General features: G+C 38.5%; 1 protein-coding gene across 3 annotated transcripts in view; it reads left to right on the top strand.

The window, feature by feature from the left end:
• LOC137295367 (nuclear migration protein unc-83-like) overlaps positions 1-21,837 on the top strand; it is a 134,407-nt gene that overhangs the window by 38,217 nt on the left and 74,353 nt on the right. The window contains exon 1 of one of the 3 annotated variants that reach the window (XM_067826689.1): positions 7,691-7,729. The exons of the other annotated variants lie outside the window; for them this stretch is intronic. Within the exon in view, the coding sequence (XP_067682790.1) occupies positions 7,706-7,729 (24 nt within the window). The 5' untranslated portion in view covers positions 7,691-7,705. Of the gene's footprint in view, positions 1-7,690; positions 7,730-21,837 lie in introns of those variants that run through there. 3 annotated transcript variants of the gene reach the window in all.

Raw genomic sequence — 21,837 nt, 5'->3', positions numbered from 1 at the left:
ACTGGATAAAAAACTGAAGCTACAACATTTTTCGGAACTTTTCAGAATTCCAATTTCTAAAGCTTTTTTCTGTCAATACAGATTATGCTGAAATAATAACCACCTTAATGAGCATTTAATATAAAGCGGCCATCAAGTCAAGTCGTGCAAATAGAAAATGGTCTAAGTTTAATGACGGTGTTAAGTCATGATGGGTGATGAGAGAGATGATGAATATGTAAACAGTGTTCGTGTCCTGCAGGTGATTACAAAGGTGATGCTCCAACCATTAACTCTAAATGTCTGATGCAGAGCGAAAACCATGCTTTAAAAATAAACTGCACTTTGAAGAGTTCATTTCCTGAACGTTTCCAAATCTGAACTCACAGTTATTTCACAGTTGATTTCGAAAAGACTTGTAATAGCCCTTCATTGTTGTTTTCGAGCACTGGCTGATGTGTTAGGAAGAAGGGTCACATTGGTCAGATTGTTGGGTGTTGTGACAAGAGCAAAGATGGCTGATGTTTTGTCCTAGACACAGAAAGGTGGGTGACATGAAGAAAGTTTGTTAGGAGTTGAAACTGACAAGACCGATAACTGTGATGGCTGCGGATGGAATGTGCTTCTGTAGGGAAGTGCAGAGAAGGAAAGGTACAGTTTTCTGTTGACATCAAAAAGTGATCCTTTGGATGGATGTCCTCATATAAATGAATGAAACATGTTGGCTTGTTGAATGTGTTTATCTATGTGTTATGGTGTGCAATAAAACATCTTGTATTCTGTATCAAGGTGTTATGCTGAAAGGAAACATTCTTCTGAACCAGCTACAGGGTTTTCAACAAGAGTGAGCGAGTTTAGTTTTATGCCACACTCAGCAATATTCCAGCTATATTGCGGTGGTCTGTACATAATCGAGTCTGGACCAGACAATCCAGTAACCAACAACATGAGCATCGATCTGCTCAGTGGGGAACCAATGACATGTGTCAACCAAGTCAGCGAGACCACCCGATCCCATTTGTCGCCTCTTACGACAAGCATAGTTTTCAACAAGAGAATCATTGTGTTGTTTTTGAATTACTAATTTTAAAGTTTCCTTTCAAGGAACATTAGAGTACAAGTCATGAAATGGTGTAGTAGGCTTGATACTTGTTTTCAGTACAAGACAACTTTGTGAATGGTGCAGGTTGTATTGTATATACAACATTGTGAAGTGGTTTTTGGTTGTTCATCATATTGTCAAGCAGGTTCATGTGTTAAACATCTCTGCATGTCTTCGTTCATTTCTGTTTTACTATTGCTCAATCATGTCATTTTGATCGAGGGTTCAATTTCTTCAAGCAGAATAAAATTAAATCTTTTTTCCTTTGGCTGTTTCTGTTCATCATTCAAGGGTTATGGCGTAGCCTAGTGGTTAATGTGTTTGCTCGTCACACCAGACTCACTCACTCACTATTAAGCATTCAGTTGCAAATCTTCACACTCAAGTGCTCATATATTTCCAACTGTCAGATCGCATATCCTTAACACGTTTAGTATGTTCATAGTTGTACTACATTTTTTTTATTCATTTTAAACCGTTTAAAATTTTTGTTTTGTTTATTCTCAAATTTTATCAGTTGATTTAATGGGCATAGTGTTTTCCTGTTCTATATGCTTTCCAAGATGCCAAACAGTTTTCAGTTGTGTTGTTGATATCTTCACCCACATTTGTTTGCCTGTGCCACATTCCGTGTGGGTTTGATAAGAGTGTGAGCAATTTTGCGTGACACTTCAGCAGTAGGACTGATTACACACTGTTGCATTGTGGGATTAATGTCAAGAATGATGTAACTCCTTGGACAGATGAATCGAGTATCACCTCTTACAAGGGATGCTGTGGAAGAAGCATGTAATCTTTTATTTGCCGTCAGTTGATGCGATCAACTCGTGAAATTGACTAGACATAAAAATGGCTATTAAATTATCAGGAAATACAGAATGGACATGGGGTTGTACATCAAGTTTCAACGTCAGTAAGGCTGCATAAAAAAATTAAATGTTTCTTGGTCACATTTTTTTAAAGGGGATGAGGGTGGTAGCACATTTTTAAAAAATAATTATAGAAAAAAAGTGACCTGGGAGGAAAAATAATTTTTATTTTTTTTCTCAGAAATACATCTTGGGAAGTTTAGTATATGTTAACGAGTTGCAGATCCACACTCGTTCTTGCCGACACTCATTCCTATAGTGAACAAATGGATGATCGGGATGCGGCCAAGTCAAGTGATTTTTTTTTTAAATGTCAATAAAAAAATGTTACGTGTGCAAATAAAAGTGACGTGCCGATGCCAAGAAACATTTCACTTATTTAGATTCAGCCTTAAATGCATAAGATGATGGTGGTCACAAATAGATAACATGTATGCCTCAAGTTCTTCAAGTAAAATGTTTGCTTGACATCTGGTTTTTTTTTTTTTGAGAATTGAACACAGCATTTCTTAGAGATTCTTTATCGGATTTGAACCAAATTAAACATGCGTGAGGATGATTAACATTGCAGCTTGGAAAACATGCTGAACTGAATCCTTGAATAATTACTTCCTAGAATTGCTAAATAACGTTGGACTCTCAGACCAAGAACAAATAATCATTGCTTCCAGTGATTTTGTTAGTATTTGAGATTCTTTAACAAAATAGTCTTGGTCAGTGTTGCAGATGGAAAGGAGAAGTTCAAAATGTCATTGTTGGGCAGTTGCTCTGTCACATCGAAGACCCAGCTTCGATTCTCCACATAGGTGCAATGTGTGAAGCCCATTTCTGATAATACTGAAGACAGAGTATCAGTTTATGAAAGATAAATCTCTATGTCTATTAATTCTTCAGAACATTGTGCTTGATTTTAAAATTTTCTTTAAAACTGAATAAAATTGTTTAGGTATAAGTTGTATTTGGGTAGGGCATCACTTGGAGACAACATGTCTGTCATGTGTCTCACCAATCTGTGAAATCTGTTTCTGATGTGGAAGTTGCCATGTTTACTTCAAGGGACACATTCTGTATACTTTCATTCATAACTGATCTCCATAAAAAGCAGGATAAAATTACATTGGAACCTGATTGAAGTGGACTTTATTTGACATACATGGTAACCTATAGCAACAGCTGTCACCTAGTGTCATGGAGAGGTCTGGGCTAGCAGGTACTTGAACTCTGTAAAGTGAGTATTCATATACATGGCCAACTGTAGCTTGTCACTCTCAGGTGTGGGTCGGTGAATATTGATGGACATTGTCTCTGGAAATTGATATCCTAACCAAACTAAAATATGGAAAATATGGATCTAGGAAATGAGAATATTATGATACAAGCTGAAATTGAATTGACCATTGTTGAAACTTAATGATGTGTGGACTTTTTAGAAATTGATTTGAAAGAGAACAACATAGAGAAAGTGCATATCAAATCGTTATTGTGATGCTAAAAAATATGAAATACATCTACAGATTCACATGAATGCATACAATGTACGATACACTACAATTGTAACGAACATGCTTGCAACAAACTGATAGATATAACTGGATTTTGGTCCCAGCTGCATGTATGTACATTCAAAATAACCAACTATGGTTGTAACAAACTAAACAAGTGGTCCTAGGAGTTACCTACATGTGTTTGAGAGGACAAGAAAGTCTCAAAACTTTCAAAGTGAATTTTTTATTTCAAGCTCAGTAATCATAGAATATGACTGTGTTGTTTCAATTAATGGCCATGTATCAGTACAATCGCCAGTGCCTGAAGGGATGTGTGAATCCAGTTAGGATCCGTGAAGGCAGCAAGCATATGGTGTACTACCTTCAATTGCTGCTGATCTTTGATCTTTTTTTTTATGTAATATCTTAAATTGTACATGTATCAAAGTTTTAGTTCTGTGGTAGTTTTAAATCTCTGGTTGTCCTACTGTCCTATTGGAACGGATTTTATAATGTAAGTATTTAAGAAGTCATGGTTCTAGTCCTGATATGGCTGAATAATTGCCATGGTGACTTTGAATTTTAACTTACTCAGTCAAGTGTGTGTGTGTGTCCTCATCACACCTGAATCTTGTGTTTTTCTAAGAATGATTTGTATTACTCTCACAGTCTCCTTTTCAAAGCATAGATTAAAACTTGAGTGATCAGTTTTGTATGCTTGTAACTACAGCATGTAGAGCCAAGCCTCTGCTTGCAGGTTTTGATATGATCATATATCACATGCCTATGGGACATATCATAGCACAGGCGTTATCAGGGTTAATGTTTCCTGGCCTGGTAGGACAGATAATGTGGGAAGGTAGAGCTCATCTGCGCAGTAGATATGTCATACATGCCAGAATGAATTGATTTGGATATACATAAGATCCAACAGGATCTGATTAAATGATAAAAAAGTGGCCCAAAAATGATCATCAATATGGATTTCTCCTTTAGGTTGTTTTGAAAATCATCTGCTTCAAGGACGCTCTTGATATGAAGCATGACTAGAAAACTTATGAATGCATGGAATGAATAGGTAAAACGGTTTGGATAAACTCTCCATGTATAGTGAACACCAATGTTATGCTCTTGATTTGTAGCCAAGTGTGGACCTGAACACATGACACTCTGTGGCAGGCAGACCAGTAACCACTGACCTGCCACGCTGCCCCTTATTGGCATGGAAGGTGGTTATTTAAGGCAAACTTTTTGTATATACATGACATCTGTGATTGGATGTTGAACTGTTTAAGATAGAAGGAAAGGGATACATGGTGTGTCTGACAGAAGCAACTGGTTTAGCATTGTCCTTTCATGTGTGTATTTGTACTAATATAATTGTTTATTAGTGAGAAGATAAAAGAAAGCATTGTGGGATACTGGCCATACCCAGGTGATTCTGCTCTTCCTGTAAGTAGAGAGATGTGTATTTGTACAGAACAAGTATGGCAGCCTGCTGGTTGACCGATGGGCCAGACTGTGAGATCTGAGGTATTCTGAATGATGAGTAAATCGGGTTTGCAGTTTGGGGTTTCAGCTTCTTTCTCTCTGCCCTGTTGGCATTCATGTTTAGATGTGCCAAGCAACCAGTGCTTGTAAAACGTCTCTTGATGGTTTTGCTGATGGCTTTTGTTGATATTCTGTTGATGTTGAAAGTATGGAAGGTTGCTCATGACATCAATCACTGGATTGTCTGGTCCAGACTTGATTAGTTACTGGTGTTTATATCTTGCTGAACAAACAAAATCAGTTGCAGAAATGCTGATGTAACACATTTCAATGAAATTGCTTTCGATTAAGAAGAGTGCTGCTGACTTGGGGTGACCAACTGCAAGCCTTCTTGCAGATGAATTGCATGAGGATCATGCATCATATTGCTGCAAAATGTGTGCATTTGAACAGCTGTGTGTATGTGTAAAGTTTTGTTATGAATTTCAAATTGTTACGAGTTTTGTTTGTTAACTTTTGGCAATAATCTTTTCAGCATTAAGAGTTTGTTGTACAGTACATCAGTTCATGTGTAAACACTACTTTTAAACATCATGGAATATTTTGCAAAATGTAGTTTAGAAGAGTTGGCTGAAGTAAGTGACTACTTTTACACAACTGACTCTACAGGTAGTATGGGTAGTATACATTTGACTGTGATGGGTAGTATACATTTGACTGTGATGGGTAGTATACATTTGACTGTGATGGGTAGTATACATTTGACTGTGATGGGTAGTATACATTTGACTGTGATGGGTAGTATACATTTGACTGTGATGGGTAGTATGGGTAGTATACATTTGACTGTGATGGGTAGTATACATTTGACTGTGATGGGTAGTATACATTTGACTGTGATGGGTAGTATGGGTAGTATACATTTGACTGTGATGGGTAGTATACATTTGACTGTGATCTATTTTTGAAATTTGAAGAGAAAAGATATTCTACTTCTGGACATTTACAACCCATGCCACAATCAATCTTTAAGTATCAGAGATTCCTACATGTTCCTACATGAACACTGCCACCTTGTATTTATTTCTGAAATTCTGGCCAAATTCCAACCTCTGGACAGCCATGTGTTTCCAATACTGATATCCTGAGGGTGAGAAGCAGTTAGTGAAAGTTGCTGAGAGCATGTGGTACATAATATCCTCAGTCTTAAGGAAATCAGTATATCAGTTTGAAGCAACTTTGATTTATGATCACAATCTGTCCGCAGATAGGGCTGATTGATTGTTGTCCACTTAATAGTTTCCTGTTGGCATCATCAATCAATGGACATTGTGTAAAGTTAACATAGATTTTTTGGATTTGAACACAAAGTAGGCAGTATCTTTATCAGAATTAAGTTCCATAAAACTCATGCTGTATTTAAACCACGATAGTTTATGTATAAACATAACAAAGGAATATATATATATATATATATATATATATATATATATAGGTATATATATATATACCTATCGCAGTCATGATGATGATGATGATGATGATGACTTCTACGATACTATGACTAAAATGCACTTTGATATGTTGACATGGTTTCCATATTCATGAAAACCTGACACTAACTGACAACAAAATTGTCAAGAATCTTCAAGGTTGAGCCAAGTATGTGTTCAAACCTATGACTGATCATGGCTAAATTTGTGAGGTGATGTGACGCCTTTCACAGACTTAAGTAAAATCAAATGCAACAAATTTCTGTGTATAATGAATGAATCCACCACGTGTCCAATAATTACTGAATGTGTGAATTCTGGCTATGTCTTCACTAGAAATTGGTTGCCATGGATATGCTATTTCAGCTGCCTGTGACTAGTCTGAGTCATAAAGTAGCAACAATACAGCTGAAAGGAAATCAATAATTTACTCGAAATTTGTTTTTGAAAGATTTTCAAATGTAGAATAGAATGGAGTGTTAAAAATATAAGCTAAAAGAAACACATGATACGGAACATATCCTGAGGACATTTTATGCTTTTCAGTAATATTTCCCTGTCAGCTGACTGCTGTGTGGGAATGTGATACTGAAACTAGTTGAAGGGAATTTAATTGATAAACATGGAACTTGATGGAAGAGGTCGTTGTGGTGGTGCCGCGCTGCTGCTGATGGTGATCATTTATTGATGTCACCACTGTTAATAATGAGTGAAAAACTGATACAAAACACACAATGGAAGCTTTCATTTTGAATTCAAAAAAATAATTTTTTGACATGTAAGTATTGATGTGTAACATACCATTTAGTAAATGTACATGTGTCATTCAGTTATGGGTGGGGATAAGATTTGTATAACATGATAATGTCATCTATCATGTGTCTGTTCCTACAACAAGTCGCTCTAGAACAACATTTACAATACGTCTGTAGAAAGTTTTAAGGATCTGAATAGATCTTTGTGCCAAGCTTAAAGCTTTGCACACAATAGAAAACATTTTTGTATCAGATTGTCCTGTAGGAAAAAACAACTCCCGCCCTGATTAAGCAATATGACCTAAATATGTAGGCGTTAATGGCATCGATATTATTGTACCCTGAGTTCCAGGCCGAGAGTTGGGTCACTCAGGGAGTGGTGACTCACCCAATTTCAAACTAGGAAATAGCAGCACTGAGTGTCACAGAGACACTGGTGGTTGAAATCTGCCCGCCATTCCCTCACATGACTACAGCACCTTGTTAGGCGCTCATTTTGAATTTTGAATCAGTTTACACATTGAGGGTTAATATGGAGGAGATGGCTGGACATAAGGTTTGATGTTGCATGCATCTCGTTTCTAGATATCTCTTGTCTCACTGTCTTATAAAAAGGCTTGAGTGAGGATATAGTTTCTGTCATTGTTTTATGTTCAGGACAATTAAAGGTTACTGTTAATTAAAGCATGAAATACTTCAGATTGCTTCGTTGTTGATGTAATTATGAATCCATTTTTGTGATAAAATAAGTGTTCATTTTCATAGCAGAGCTGTTTTACTGTTCAACAATGGATGATTTGTTTGTATGAACATGTGAAAACTTGTGTAACGTCATGACAGTGTGGTTTTGTTTGAAAAGATATTACATTTATTTATTAATGTCTTATGTGGTTAACAGTCCTTAAGGGATAGTTTGAACTTGGTGGAAATTCTGTAGGGAGAACGTCTTACTAAACAATGCATCAGCGAATACCAGCTTTTAGTTGTATCAGCATTTTGTTGGCTTGGCATTGTCTTCACAGCAGTTGTCAATCCAAGGAAACATTCTGCAAAATAAATGAATTCATGGATGAATTAATTTCCAGATGATTACTGGAACAATTGCAAAATAATTGACAGGCACAAATTAAACATAACAGTCGCAAGTGTTCAAAATTTGGAATCATTTTGAGACACATTTCACATAACATACTTGTGGTTTGCTCTATAGCATTGTTAAGTAGTACCTATATATTTATAAATGAATTTATGTGTAATTTTGTTGACCTTAGACATTGTTAGCAAATGTTAACTTGGACTGTCAACAAACATTTTGTTAAAACAATTCGTATAACATGGTAACTTGGTCCCACAAATATGTAATATATACATGTCTCTTTGTAAATCAAATCTTCAGACAGTTGTTACTCTTAATGTGCCCTTGTTTAGTCATATCACTGTTGGTCAGTGGAAGGTTTTCGTTTTTTACCTGGGTCAAGTGGACGTGGCAGGTCATGTTTATTTTGACTGGCATTGTGTGTCCTCACATTGATGTCCGCTGTCTGTGGGAAGTGAACTCAAGGATCTCAGGGGCAGGCTGGGTCAAACTGACAAGCTCTGGGGTCAGGCCTGTTCACACCTGGGGTACACTTGGGCCTGGCCAGTTTGTTCTACAAATGTTGCACATCTCTCAGGGCTTGGTGATCCAAAGGGAATTATTGTGAAACTAAATTATGGATGAAGAGGAGAGATTATGTTGTTACTGGTCTCTAGACAAACATTTGCAGATTTCATATGGGAAGTATTCACAAAGTCACAAGTAAGGTGTTCTTTCTTCCTGTCTTTATTTGAAGAATCTGTTAAGATCCCTTGTGATATGTTTTCAGCAAACATTGAGACCAAAACTGTTTCTTTTAAAGACTGTTCAAGATTCCTTGAGTTGTTGTTACTTTGTAATATCTGAGGTTCTACAAGTTGCATTGTTTCTGTGCAGTGGTGCAAGACAGTTCTCACCCTCAGTTCCAAATTTGAGTTTACTTTTGGATGTTAGTTTTCAGAAATAGACAGCATTTTGAATGTCAGTGATTATAAATGTTTCAAGTAGATATTGATGTGAATGAAACATATGCTTATGGAAACAAATAGGGGGAAAACATGAAAGTACAAGTGTTCCTTTATGTATTTTCACCCACTTTGCAATATAAAGCATGAGAAGAATCCCAGAAAAGACTATAGGAACACTTGATCTTTTGTGTGTTCCTTTATTTGTTTCCATGAGTATATTACATTAGTTAGACATTGAAAGTTTATGACAGTCCTTCATTCTTACCTGAATGGGCTTTTGATATGAACACAAGGTTTGAAATGGCACTTAATGCTTGTAAATTATTACTGTTAGATGGTAGGTTTTCATTAAACACAGAGCTCTGCTGAGGACAGGTGCCAGTGTGTTGCATGATGACAGTCGCAAATATAGTCTGCTGGTTGAAAATGAAATTGCAACATTTCTAACAAACTCTGTTACCAAATATGGACGTGAAGAAGTGATGTTTTTTCTAGCTATCAAAACTATGTCTATTCATTGAGTTGCAATATATTACTTAAATTTAATTAACAGTAAACTAATATAAAACTACCAGGGAGAGAGTTCATGTGCCCATGAAAGCATCACAGTATGGTTTGGACGTAGTTAGAATCTGTATTTATAGCCTACATATTGATAGATCTTTAGATACAGAATACTTGAGCTATAGCTCAAGGGTATTTGAGGATACACTCAATAAACCTCACTCTTCATTGTCGAGCCAGAAGTGAACATGATGTGCCAGGGAGCCATTGTATCATCCCGATAATCATTTGAAAAGATTGATAAAGACCCATGGTCGTCAAGCACTAGAAACACCTATAGGTGTGACAACTTAAGGAGAAGGAAAAACAAAAGGCTGCTTGACAAGTCTATGCAAAGTAACTGCATCAAAGAGAAGCGAACTTTTGACCGGGAAGATACTAAACCCAGCCAAATTATTGCCATCAATATCGACTGGAACCCTATGGTTCATGCAAGCTTGTCAGATGTGCATAATTAAGCCATTGTCCTCAGAGACTAATCAATGATGCATTCTCAGTCATTGACACAAATTCTAATCGAAGGGATTTATTTGTGTGCAGATTTAGCTAATGCCAAGAGAAAACTACTGACAGGGTTACTGTATGTTCCAGCATGGTTTCTTGCTTCTGTGACGAGAGTATGTGTGCATTGGTACAGTGTGTTTGTATTTACTCATGTGTGCGCGTGATTGATACTTTGCCCCTGCACTACACATTTGCCAGATCTGTGGAACCTGAAGGAGAACGCCATATGGCTGGTTATAATTGAGTGATTCAGTTCTCCATGTTGCATTGAGAGGGGTCCTGAAAAAACAATTGTTGACAACTGATGTTCACCTCCAGATCTTCTTTCTGAGCATGGCTCACAGACGAGGCAGTCACTTTCTCATCAGGGGTCATAAAAATTGTTGTCTTCTTCGCCTGAAAGTGCAAGTTTCATTCAGTTATTCTTGTTTTGCTACCTGGGAATGGTGATTGGCTTACAATAACATCAGAAAATTTTTCAAATATGTAGAACCAATAATGTCCAATTTCTGAAACAACAGCTGAAGTTCTCTAATTCTAAGATCTGATAATACACATGAAGATAGTTTTAGCAATCCTAATAATAGTTGTGATAGGAATACTGAAATGTTTCATGTTTTGACATGTAAAGATAAATAATGAGTATCATGAATGAATGAAATTAAAAGAATCTTCTATTTAATTTGAAGGTGTATATTTTAAGCATGTATTTATTATGCATTTTAAGCATGTATTTATTGAAAGTTTCATTTCCTGTCTGGATGCAGGTACTGTATTATAAATGATGCTATATGTTTTATATGCCTATTGTATCCCCATGTATTCAGATTCACCTCATTGTCCTGTTCATCAAAACAATGCACACAGTCCGTAGAGGAAATTACACCTGCATTGGATAGCATCACATTATTGTAGTGGGTATATTGCATGTTATCTACTCGTGAGCTGGAGACGAAACAGGCAAAACCACGACAGGACACTTAATATAGCATGTTTCTTATTGATTAATCATAAAAGCAGTTTCCATGACAATACTTTGTGAAATTCAATATTGTTGATTTCAGAATAAATATGCTTAAATTTGCATTTGCCATTTCTTCAGATTGGGTAGGCTGCAAAGGGATACTGAAAAGAAATAATCAAGGCACATTATTGATGAAATTTTTCACTCTACCTTTCCTACCTAACCCATCACACTATTTGTCACACTGTAAGTAACTGGAAGGGCAAATGAAGGGGATGAGTCATGTCTATAAAATTACTGTTAATTTTATTTGATGAAAAATACAGGTTCAGTGGTGCTGAAACAACAAGGAGATTCTCATCCATCCCACTGTCTCAACTTAATGAAGGCCTCATCAGTAGAATTCATGTAATTCAACACTCAAACAGTCTCAAGGTCATCACCAGTCAGTACTCAGTATGCTGGCTCTGAAAGAGGGATTTAACTGCAAGCTGTCATACATAAGATGCGATATAGGATTTATGCCATCTAAATTCAGTGATACAGCATAATACAACTTTGTTACAGTATGTTTATTAACTGGACTGAAATAGAATGTTACATAATGGGCAAACATTGCTACAATATATTCTGATGACTGAAGAAAAATCAAGGTTAATATTTAGCATGGGGTAAATATGACAAGCACTCTGATTCTGCTGACCTATGCAATGTACTCATGTTTGGGGTAGATGTTTGTGTATGAAAACAGCCCATGTACATCCCGTGCAGTTTCAATATATGCGAGACACTGCCAGCAATGTAGATAGACTCGCTGTTGGTTTTGCATACTTAGTAAATAGGAGATTGTAGGAAAGTATGTACACAACTGAAACATGAGTAGACAGAAATATAAGAAGAAAGTGCATTAGTCGTCAATTATTTGCTAGAATGTATGTTTTGGAGGAGCTGACAGAGAGTGTAAAACATGTGAAAGTATGCCGAGACATGGCTTACTATTAGTGTATAAACATGGGGCCAGTACTGTTATTTGTTGACAAGTCATGGTATAACCTAGTCAGGATTTATGGGACAATTCTGTCATTTTCAGTGTTTACAAACACTTCTGTTGCTTACCAACAACCTGTCTATATTAACATGTGTACGTGTCTGGACCAATGCTCTCTGGCACCGCACAGTAGGATCATAACATGCATGTATTGTGAAAACATTCCATAATGAAACAGAGGTAATTTGTACATAGGCTTGCAAACATACAGTCTGTAAAGGTGCATACCATCAATGTTTCAGGACCGTACCAGTGTTTTTGGTATTCACTTTGTCAGTAAATGTTGGTGGCAAGCAGAACTTTGAAATCTTCTCACACAGGGCTGAGATTTGACTGATGTTTATTCTCTGGATATATACTGAACAGAAAAAGAAATGCTAGTTTTGAAAAAAAAAGAAATTTCATGAAAGTAAAAGTACATGTTTATTTTTTCTGTTGAAACGTTTGGCAAATAAACAGTTGCATTTCTGTTGCTGTTCAGTGTACATAATTTTGATGCTACCATATAAGTCCATTTAAATTGAAAACGAGTTCACATGAGCTCAGAGATTCAGATCCTGAGGAAATACACACAAATATACATAGAGGGAAAAATAATGTGGTTTACAGACTAGGCAGAGATGAAATGCTGTTCAGTGGATATTGCATTCATATTGCTCACTATTTAGAACATTCTGCACATGGAAATTGCATTGGGTCAAGATAAGTCACATATAAATGACAATTTTACATTGATTTATAAATGTCCATGGATGTGGAAATTAACAGGGCTCCAGATAATTTTTTAACATGAGTACCTATGCCTTATTTTTTCAATATAAGAGTACTGGGACGAGTTGGAGTACTGAACGGAATTTAATGGCAAGTAATCTCGTGTTTGTTTAATATATGCACCACAACATTGCTACACTTGTGTAAACAGGTCAGTAAACAACAGAGCAATACTTTTTCAGATATATACATCGTAAATGATTCTAAGACCTTACACCATTGCTGTGGTTGGTATCTGCTGTATTATGCATATTTTTTATCCCTACATGTGCATGCTGAAAACTTATCTGGAGCCTTGAATTAAATGTTAACCAAAAAATTTGAAATAAATACATGGTATTATGAACCAACATTGCATATATAGACATAGTTTGTGAGACAGACTCTGAGGCAAACATATCCAAAAAAAGCCCATGTAAGTCTAGACTATGTGGCAAGTCTAGACTACCACAGTTTCAGGAAAATGAAGAAACTCTCAGGGCTCAATTTCATTTTATTTTTTTATTATGAACTATTTTTTTCTGTAAATTATGTCCATTTCAGAGACTACTTGTTAGTCTGATGAAGACACATCTAATTACCGGGTATGTCTACATCGAGGTGTAGGACTGAGGATTGCACAGGATAGGTTTTATGCATGTAAACAACTACACTAGATAGAGGATAGACTAAAAACTAGTCTCTGAAATGAACATATTTTACTAAAAAACGTTCATAGTTAAAAAATAATCATATAATGAAATGGAGCCCTGAGACGTTCTTTATTTTCCTGAAGCTAAAGGAATCTAGACTTGCTACATTTTCTAGACTTGCATGGGCTTTCTTGGATATATTTGCGTCAGGGTCTGTACGACAGACTAAGCAGAGGATAATACAGTCATAACAGTTATCAGTGGAGATAGGTGAGACCTGTGGTTATGGTAGTGATCAGAGTGCCAGATTGATAGTCCGGGGCCCTGATGAGCCATACTTGAAGGAAACGAGTCGTAGATAATTGGCACTAGAGTAAGTGGACAACTTGTCTGCTCTGACCTCTCAGTGAACTTACTTTAGACGGAGTTGTCTGCCCATGTTTCTAAATGAATTCAACTGCAGTTCTGAAATTGTACTTTTTTGATGGAGTAGCCTAGTGGTCAAAACATTCGCTTGTCAGATTGAAGAGCTTAGTTCGATTCTCTACATGGGTACAATGTGTGAAAAAGCCCTTTTCCGATGACACCCACCATGATATTGTTTCAGTGTTGCGTAAAACTAACTACTTTTCTTTAAAACTGACTCCCTCACTACTTTAACATCAATGAATATATTGTACCTTTTGTCCATCCCTGTTTCACCTTGCATTAAGTCTCATGATATGGCCAAAATATTGTCTCTGACACTCTTGTATTAAATCAGTTTATTCTTGATTAAAAGTTCTTAATGTGCAGTGATCAAGTAACCTATCACCATATACAATGCAGAGCTCTTTTCATATAGAAATGAATCAAGGGGTCTATATTATTCACAAATGAGCTTGTCAGTATTTTGTTCTGGTTGAGATGAATGTGTAATGATGTATTTAATATCTACAGTTTTCAAGCCACCTGTTGTGAAGTTTCCCATGAAGAGAAGTATGTGTTTATTTCAGGTGTAATTACATTCTGCCCAGGTGGTTTTCGTTTACGAAGTTCCAATGTAAAAACTAATTGGTAGGTCTTACTCTTATCATTCCCAGTAAGTGTAATTCTGGTTGCTAGGAAACTAGCGCTTAACTCACAGCTTTTGTAAGTCAGATGTTACCATAGGTAATTTGTGCACAAGTGGAAGAGCTTCTACAAATACATCACACCAGCTTCTGTTGATTTTGTCTTCCGGCAATGTCAGAATGTTACAATAAACAGGGAATACCTCAAGGCTGATCAGATTCACACTCTTATGAATATGTTGTGTGTTTATTAGACCTGCAAGAGTGGAAGACAAACGTATTCTCGTGGCCCTCATGTTAAGGTTCAGTAGTTAGAGATTCTCCATGGTGTCTAAGTTTCAAAGTCGTTTGTTGAATATAATCATGAACGTCAGACTTTGTGATGAAAGTGTGATAAATGTGATAAATATGTGTAAGTAATCTGAAACTCCAGATGTATCAAGTTATAACTGAAAAGGTGTGAGATTTAGATTCTTGTGTTCGGGATGTAACAAATATTGGTTGAATGTAAGACAGCAGAACTTAATTTGTTGCAGTGAATATCCAAGACCCCTGATTGAATAATCAGTTGTAAATCTTTGAATGACATTACAGTGATACACGTAAGGAAGACAGTTTTTATGGATGTCGACAAGTGTTGGCAATTATGGCAAAACCATCCTTGTTTTTAGTTTTATGCAGGTAAAATGTTTAAAACTTAATTCCACCTCAAATCTTCATCTGTATGTAAGAGTAATTGGTCATTTATTTCCACTTCACAGTCATTAAAAGCACTAAGTGTTACTATTTGTGAGTTACGCTATCATGCCCATGTGCTACATCACATTAACACGACTCCAGTACCTCCGCATGTAGATAGTGAGATGAATGAGAGAGATACAGAGGTGCTGACCCAGGATGTGATGAGGGGTTTTCTCCTTCATCTCGTGGAGCTGCTGTAATAAACAGCCATCTGTCTGAAAGTACCTGTATGTACTGTCAGGATATATCCATGCTGAAGACCCCAGTACTTGCTCACCTGTATTACATACAGGAACCTGTCAGAGTTATTCCCATTGTGGATATAGGTGATAAGTTAGGGAACGACTAGATTGGGAAGGTATGGACTCATCCAGAACATACATGTGGAGGGGTCAACAATGAATGGGTTGGGTTTAGGTGATGTTTTTTAAGCTTTGCACATGAATGGTACATGAGTGCTGAGAGCAGTTAGCAGAAATGCTATATGTGAAACAGTATGATAAAAAATACACACACACACACACACACACACACACACAATGTTTTGTTACTATTAGTTTGAACATACGCAGCAGAACATGCCTGTTTTGAAATCCTTTGTGTGTAGTTGTCTTTATTTTTTCTTCAGAACTTTTATGGTCAGTTATCCAACATCATTGTAGAAAGTTTTATGTGGCTTACCACACATATCTATATAAAGTTTCTCAACTCTTCCCTGTACTCTTTGAATATACAGGATAACCAGCCATCTTGGGAAAATCCCGTCTCTAATCCCTTTCCCCTCAGAGCACCACCTTTCCACATCCTACTCCACCACCAGTTCCACACTAGAGACAGAACTAATTACAAAGAACTCCAGCAGATTCAATCCAAGAGACAATGACAAAGCCACATGCTGTTTCCAGATTGATAAACCAGATGCTAATTTATGTTCAAGCAAATGTATCTGTTTTAAATAGCTCTAGACAAAGATGGGAGCGTTTAACCACAGGATGTAAATTTATGTAACATAATATTACGTGTGTTTGGGAAACCTGATATCTCTAGTAGGCAGTAGTATAGGGAATGACAGTCCGAAAACACTTTTCAAAAACCCCTCTAAAAAGCCTCATTTACTAAATGAGGCTTTGGTGGGACCATTAGCTCTTACTACTATTACCCCTACTACAAAGCCACGCCATCACGTTTACCGTGACTTGGCAGGCGGTAACACTGTGCCGTACGGTACGATCAATAATTCTTCTCTTACAAATCCCCTACCCGGCCCACCCCTCAAGTAGTACAAGTTAGGTTCGTCGGCTTTCATATCCACTTTATCTATGTTGTAAGTTTTGACTGACCATATAGGATCGGTGGCTCGCTTACGGCTATCGCCCTCGTGTTCCCCCGGCTGGTATAGATACCTCACTAGGGCCCTATCTGGTATCTGTTTCTCCTTCCCACGCAATGGAGCGGCCGACTCTGCAACTATTGATTTTAGTTTGATAGCGTCTGCCGGTTTCTTACCGGTGAGACGGGTGACTTCATGGTTGATTGCCGACACCACCTCGGGTAACCTCGCTACCCATTCAGTCGATCGTTTTCCAGTGGTTGTCATTTCCCTAGCATATTGATGGCCGAACAAGCGCTCAGCCAAAGTCCTATTAAATCTCTCAACTATAGCTTGGCTGCGATGGGCTCCGGCCGTGCCACGTCTGACCTTTGTATCGTGTTTGGCTAGCAGTTGTGAAACGGCACCCATGAACTCCCGTCCGGGATCAACTTGCAGCTCTGTTGGCCAAGTCAGCGGGCTGCGTTTGTATATGCGTTCTAATCCTTTGGCTACTTTGGCCGAATCTTTCGTGGTCAAGGGTTCGGCTTCCTTGTAACGACTGGCTACGTCCACTACGGTTAAGGCATACTTGTACCTCTTATCATGAGGTAGGAACAGTAGGTCTGCCTGGTGAATGCTATTAGGTATGTTAATTCCGAAACTCCTTCTAGGTACGTAGCGTGGCGCCGGCAAATAGATCTGCCACAGGGCTTGTTTTTCAAGCCACGCTTTGGCTTTCTCTGGTGATACTCGTGCCATTTTAGATAGCTTATCTACTGCGCTAGCTCCTTTCCAATATCCACGCGGGCTGTAATAAATAGCCTCAAATTTTTTCATGTCCATACGCGTATGTGTTTATACCATCAATAGCTATCCAACGTTTCGTGTCCATAGGCGATAGGGACGTCTTGTTTATAGTCAGTCCGTATATCTTATGCCCATCACTTCTAAGTGTGTTCATTTTATGTCTAAAGGTACGGGTCTTGAACAGGGCCTCCTTGAATCTGGCGTGTTTGATGTGTTGTTTCACCACATACTTCTTAACCCCTTTAGCTTTTCGGATCTCACTATTGTCGGCTTTCAATATGGAGTACATCTTAGGTCTCAAACCTATGTACTCAGCTATTGGCGTGCCAGCACACTCGTCCTTCATCTTACCTAGGACCTTTTTATTTACCGTGCTGTGCATGGTATGGGTCTTAGGATAGTCGCTGGTGTCGTATAAATCGATGTGTTTTTTCATATCCTCGTATACATCCTCGGTTCGAATCTCCATCAGCAGGGAATCCGTGTCAGTGTACAGCACTTCGCACCTGTCGCCGTACTGTTTCTTGAGCTCGTTGTAGTAAAAGTCGTACATCAGGTGTTTGGATAAATCGAGGATACTCATCCCAACGTAAACAGGTCGGTTGAATTTTATGTGGCTTTTCTTCATGTGTATGGCAACTAGGTCGTCTGTGAATATTTTATTACGGTTGAATGCCGGACTGGCTATCAATTTCCTGAGCTTGTCTTCCTCACTAGATCTAACCAGTTTCACGGTTACGCGTTTCCTCAGGTTTTCCATAGTCTTACCAAACACCGAGTTGTTCATGAGTTTGTAGAGATTTTTTTCAAAATCACTGGTGGCTTTTTTTCGTAGGTCTGTGTTCATTCTGATGTAGGGCTCCATCCATGGGCTCTGGTCGAACATGAGCACCCTGTGTATTTTGGTCAGCCTCATACCCAATGACAGGTACAGCTGTAGGTTGCGATAGTGAACGATGTACTTGGTCTTATTCATTAAGTTAGGCACGAGTTTCTCAACGTCTGCCACACGACCACCTGACAAGTTATGTTGGTACTCAGACATCCAGTCTGTGTTAACCTTCATACGTTCGGGTGCAAGGGGATAGCTGTTGTGCGATGCGTGTAATACCTTGGGATACTCTAAGTCAACTTCGAGGATATACCCTTTGTTCGAATCTGGTGCAATGCTCATAACATCAACGTTTGGTACCCATTCGAATCCTCCTGTAGGTAGATACTGGCTCATGGCCCAGCCGTACAGGTTATTTGCGTCGAGGTAGAGAATGTGATTGGTTGGTTTGTTAGGATCGTAACCTTTCACGTATTGATTATTTGCTTTCGCGTATCGTTTGGATGCCATGGAAATCCCACCTCGCAAGCCTTTCTCAATGAATAGGTGCATGTCATAATCTGTGAGCAATTCCAAATTAACTCCTGTCTTTTTAAGCAAGGCGTCCCACGACAGACCTGGGCTGGTGTAATACCATGCGGGGTCGAGTTTATACTGCTTGAAACATGTTTGCCGAAACGTCTCGAACACGTCGGCTAACAGCAGTACATCTGTCCTCAAGTACAGGTCATGATAATCGCCAAGGTTCTTACAACCCAGTTTATTCCATACGTTAATCGCGTGTGAGTAATCGTCTCGTGAGACGGACGCTTCATTCAGCTTGCTATAAAAGCAGTCGATAGGAGGTAGTCTGGTCTCTGTGAACTTTATCCAACTATCCATGTACTCATATGGGTATACGCCCTTCCTCATGAGCAGGTGTCTAGTCTCGGCGTCTGTGTATCGATCTGTGATAGGGAAGGTATTGTTGGCCTTGACCAGACTGTCGAGTGACGACAGGAGGAATTGAAACGAGTCAATGAACCTAAGTCCGTTTAAGCTGAAGGAGATGTATCTCTCCATGTTGTTTGGGATGCACGATATATTACCATCGATTTTCGCGATGGCCTGCATGATCAAGTGAGAGTCGTATCCTCTCAAGTTGTGAAAGACAACGGGGATGTTTATTGTCTTAGGGTTGATTTTAAGCTTGAGGTTGCACGCGTTGTGAGCGGCACCTCTATACTTACCAGTTATGTGGCAGTGATCTCTCACCGAATCACCGTTAAGTGGCGAGTTGCACACGTGACAGTTAGTGCTACTGGCGTGAGCTATCTTGTCGGCTCTGGTCATACGCATGGGAGCGATTCTATACAATGCATTCCTAATAATTTTTTCTTCCTCCTGCAAGCACTTTAGAAACCTTTCAGCCGCGTCAGGACCCCTATACACTACCGGAGCTTTCGTTTCCCCGTCACAACGGACGACAATGTATCCAAACGAACAGGCTTTATGCTCTTGTGTTTTGTGTGTGAAACTCCCACTAGTGGATGATTCCCCTACAATTAAGGCTTCGAAGTCGGCGTATATAATATAAGGCACAGACATTTGGTTCTTGTGATTGTCGAATTTTAGGATATTTTCACCTTCCTTAGGCATGTCGACTCGTATGGCCGTCTGCCCAACACCTTGGCAATCCTCCAGGTGGGATTCTAATAAATCGGCCCGACTGAAACAGTGTAGGCATCGTACACAAAAATGTTTTTCCCCATCGTGTTTCGACTGGTCGTGTAACAACCGGTTGAGATGTTTTATCCACGTGTAGTGATACTTTTCACCTTTTTGAATCATGAATAAATTAATAACTTGACAATCCTTCACCGGGCTGACCCTGTGTATTATTGTTGTATTACCTTCGTGTCCAAAGACATTTATAGCCAGATTATTCTGTTTTTCTACTTTAGTGATCTGGGATATTGGGGTGGGTTCATCTATACCATCCCAGTTGAGCCCATCGTCCTGTGGATAATTAGAAGGCCTGTTCGGATTAGTGGCAGCTGGAAATATGGCTGACCTGAGAGATAACCTCAGGCAATCGTTTCCTCTATTCTTAACGTTTACTATGGCTTGTTTGTTCTTATAGTAGGGAGGCAAGTCTAGGTATGACCCACCTCTGAACGGCACGTATTTAGCTATATCTAGATAGACATTATCGATTTTATCTACAGCCCACCCGGACCCCATGTGTGTGTAGCGTTCTAGGTATTCTCGTATCTGCTGAAAACTTGTATCGATTGATGTGTCAATGGTCTCTGTATGTGTGGCGACCTCTTGTTTACCTCGGAAGTAAGGTTGAAAATACTCAGTGGTACTCCCAACCTGTTTATCGAGTGACATTTTCACTGTGATCTGAAACTTGATACTTCCTAGATTATTTAGTTCCTGGTTGACCTTATCAGCTATCAGAGGCTTAATATCTGTAATGTCTATGTTTCTATCAATGTGCATGCGCCAACCTCTCAAATAATTGCCTACGGCGTGTTCAGTGCGCACAAACTGTAGGTCAATAGCTCTATTCTGTCGTAATAATTCTACAAGCTGTGGTTTTCTCATACGAGAATACCCACCTAAACCCAAATCGTGTGCCTCGGCTTTCAGTTGTTTTACAGTTGGACGTGCTACTGGGGTATGTGATAACAATGCAGTTAACCCGGCTTTCCCCAATTTTGAATAACCCGTGTATCCAAGCTGTTTCGCTTGAGCTTTTAACTGTTTTACCGTAGGAGGGACTTCTAAACCTAGTAATCTCAACAATGCTGGCTTCCGCATTCTAGAATACCCGATAACACCTCTCTGTTTTGCGACCCTCTTGAGCTCGCGCACAGTAGTCATTGTGTTTACACCTAAGAGAACTAATGTCTAATTGGTTCACAGTAAGGGGAGGTAACTCCTCCACTCTTGATAAAAAATATTTTATTTCTTGTAATCACTTATTAACCAAACTCGGTTTGTTGGCCACAATTCTCGTAAGTCTTCCAACAGCTTGTGTGAATCTATGTAGGCATCGATCAGTGTTTGGTTATTTGATAACAATTCGATTAACCCGGCTCTCCCCAGGTTTGAATAACGCCGGCATCCAAGCTGTTTTGCTATAGCTTTTAATTGTTTTACCGTAAGATAGGCTTCCATATTCAAGAATGTACAGTAGACATGTTTACACCTAAGAGAACCAATCTCTAATTGGATTTTATCTTGAGCAGTCGCCTACGTTCTTTTATGTAGTCTTTTTTATTCTCGTATATGAGTTGATGTCTGACTACGTTCGCTCCGTGAGCTTTACATAAACAGTAGTGCCCTTTAACCCCGATACCACACACAGAACACGTGTAGTTAGGACTTCCCATATGGAAACAAC

The sequence above is a fragment of the Haliotis asinina genome, chromosome 8, assembly GCF_037392515.1.
Source record: "Haliotis asinina isolate JCU_RB_2024 chromosome 8, JCU_Hal_asi_v2, whole genome shotgun sequence".
NCBI lineage: Eukaryota > Metazoa > Mollusca > Gastropoda > Lepetellida > Haliotidae > Haliotis > Haliotis asinina.
Note: the sequence above shows the minus strand (reverse complement) of the source record. Positions and strands in the feature narration are given on the sequence as shown.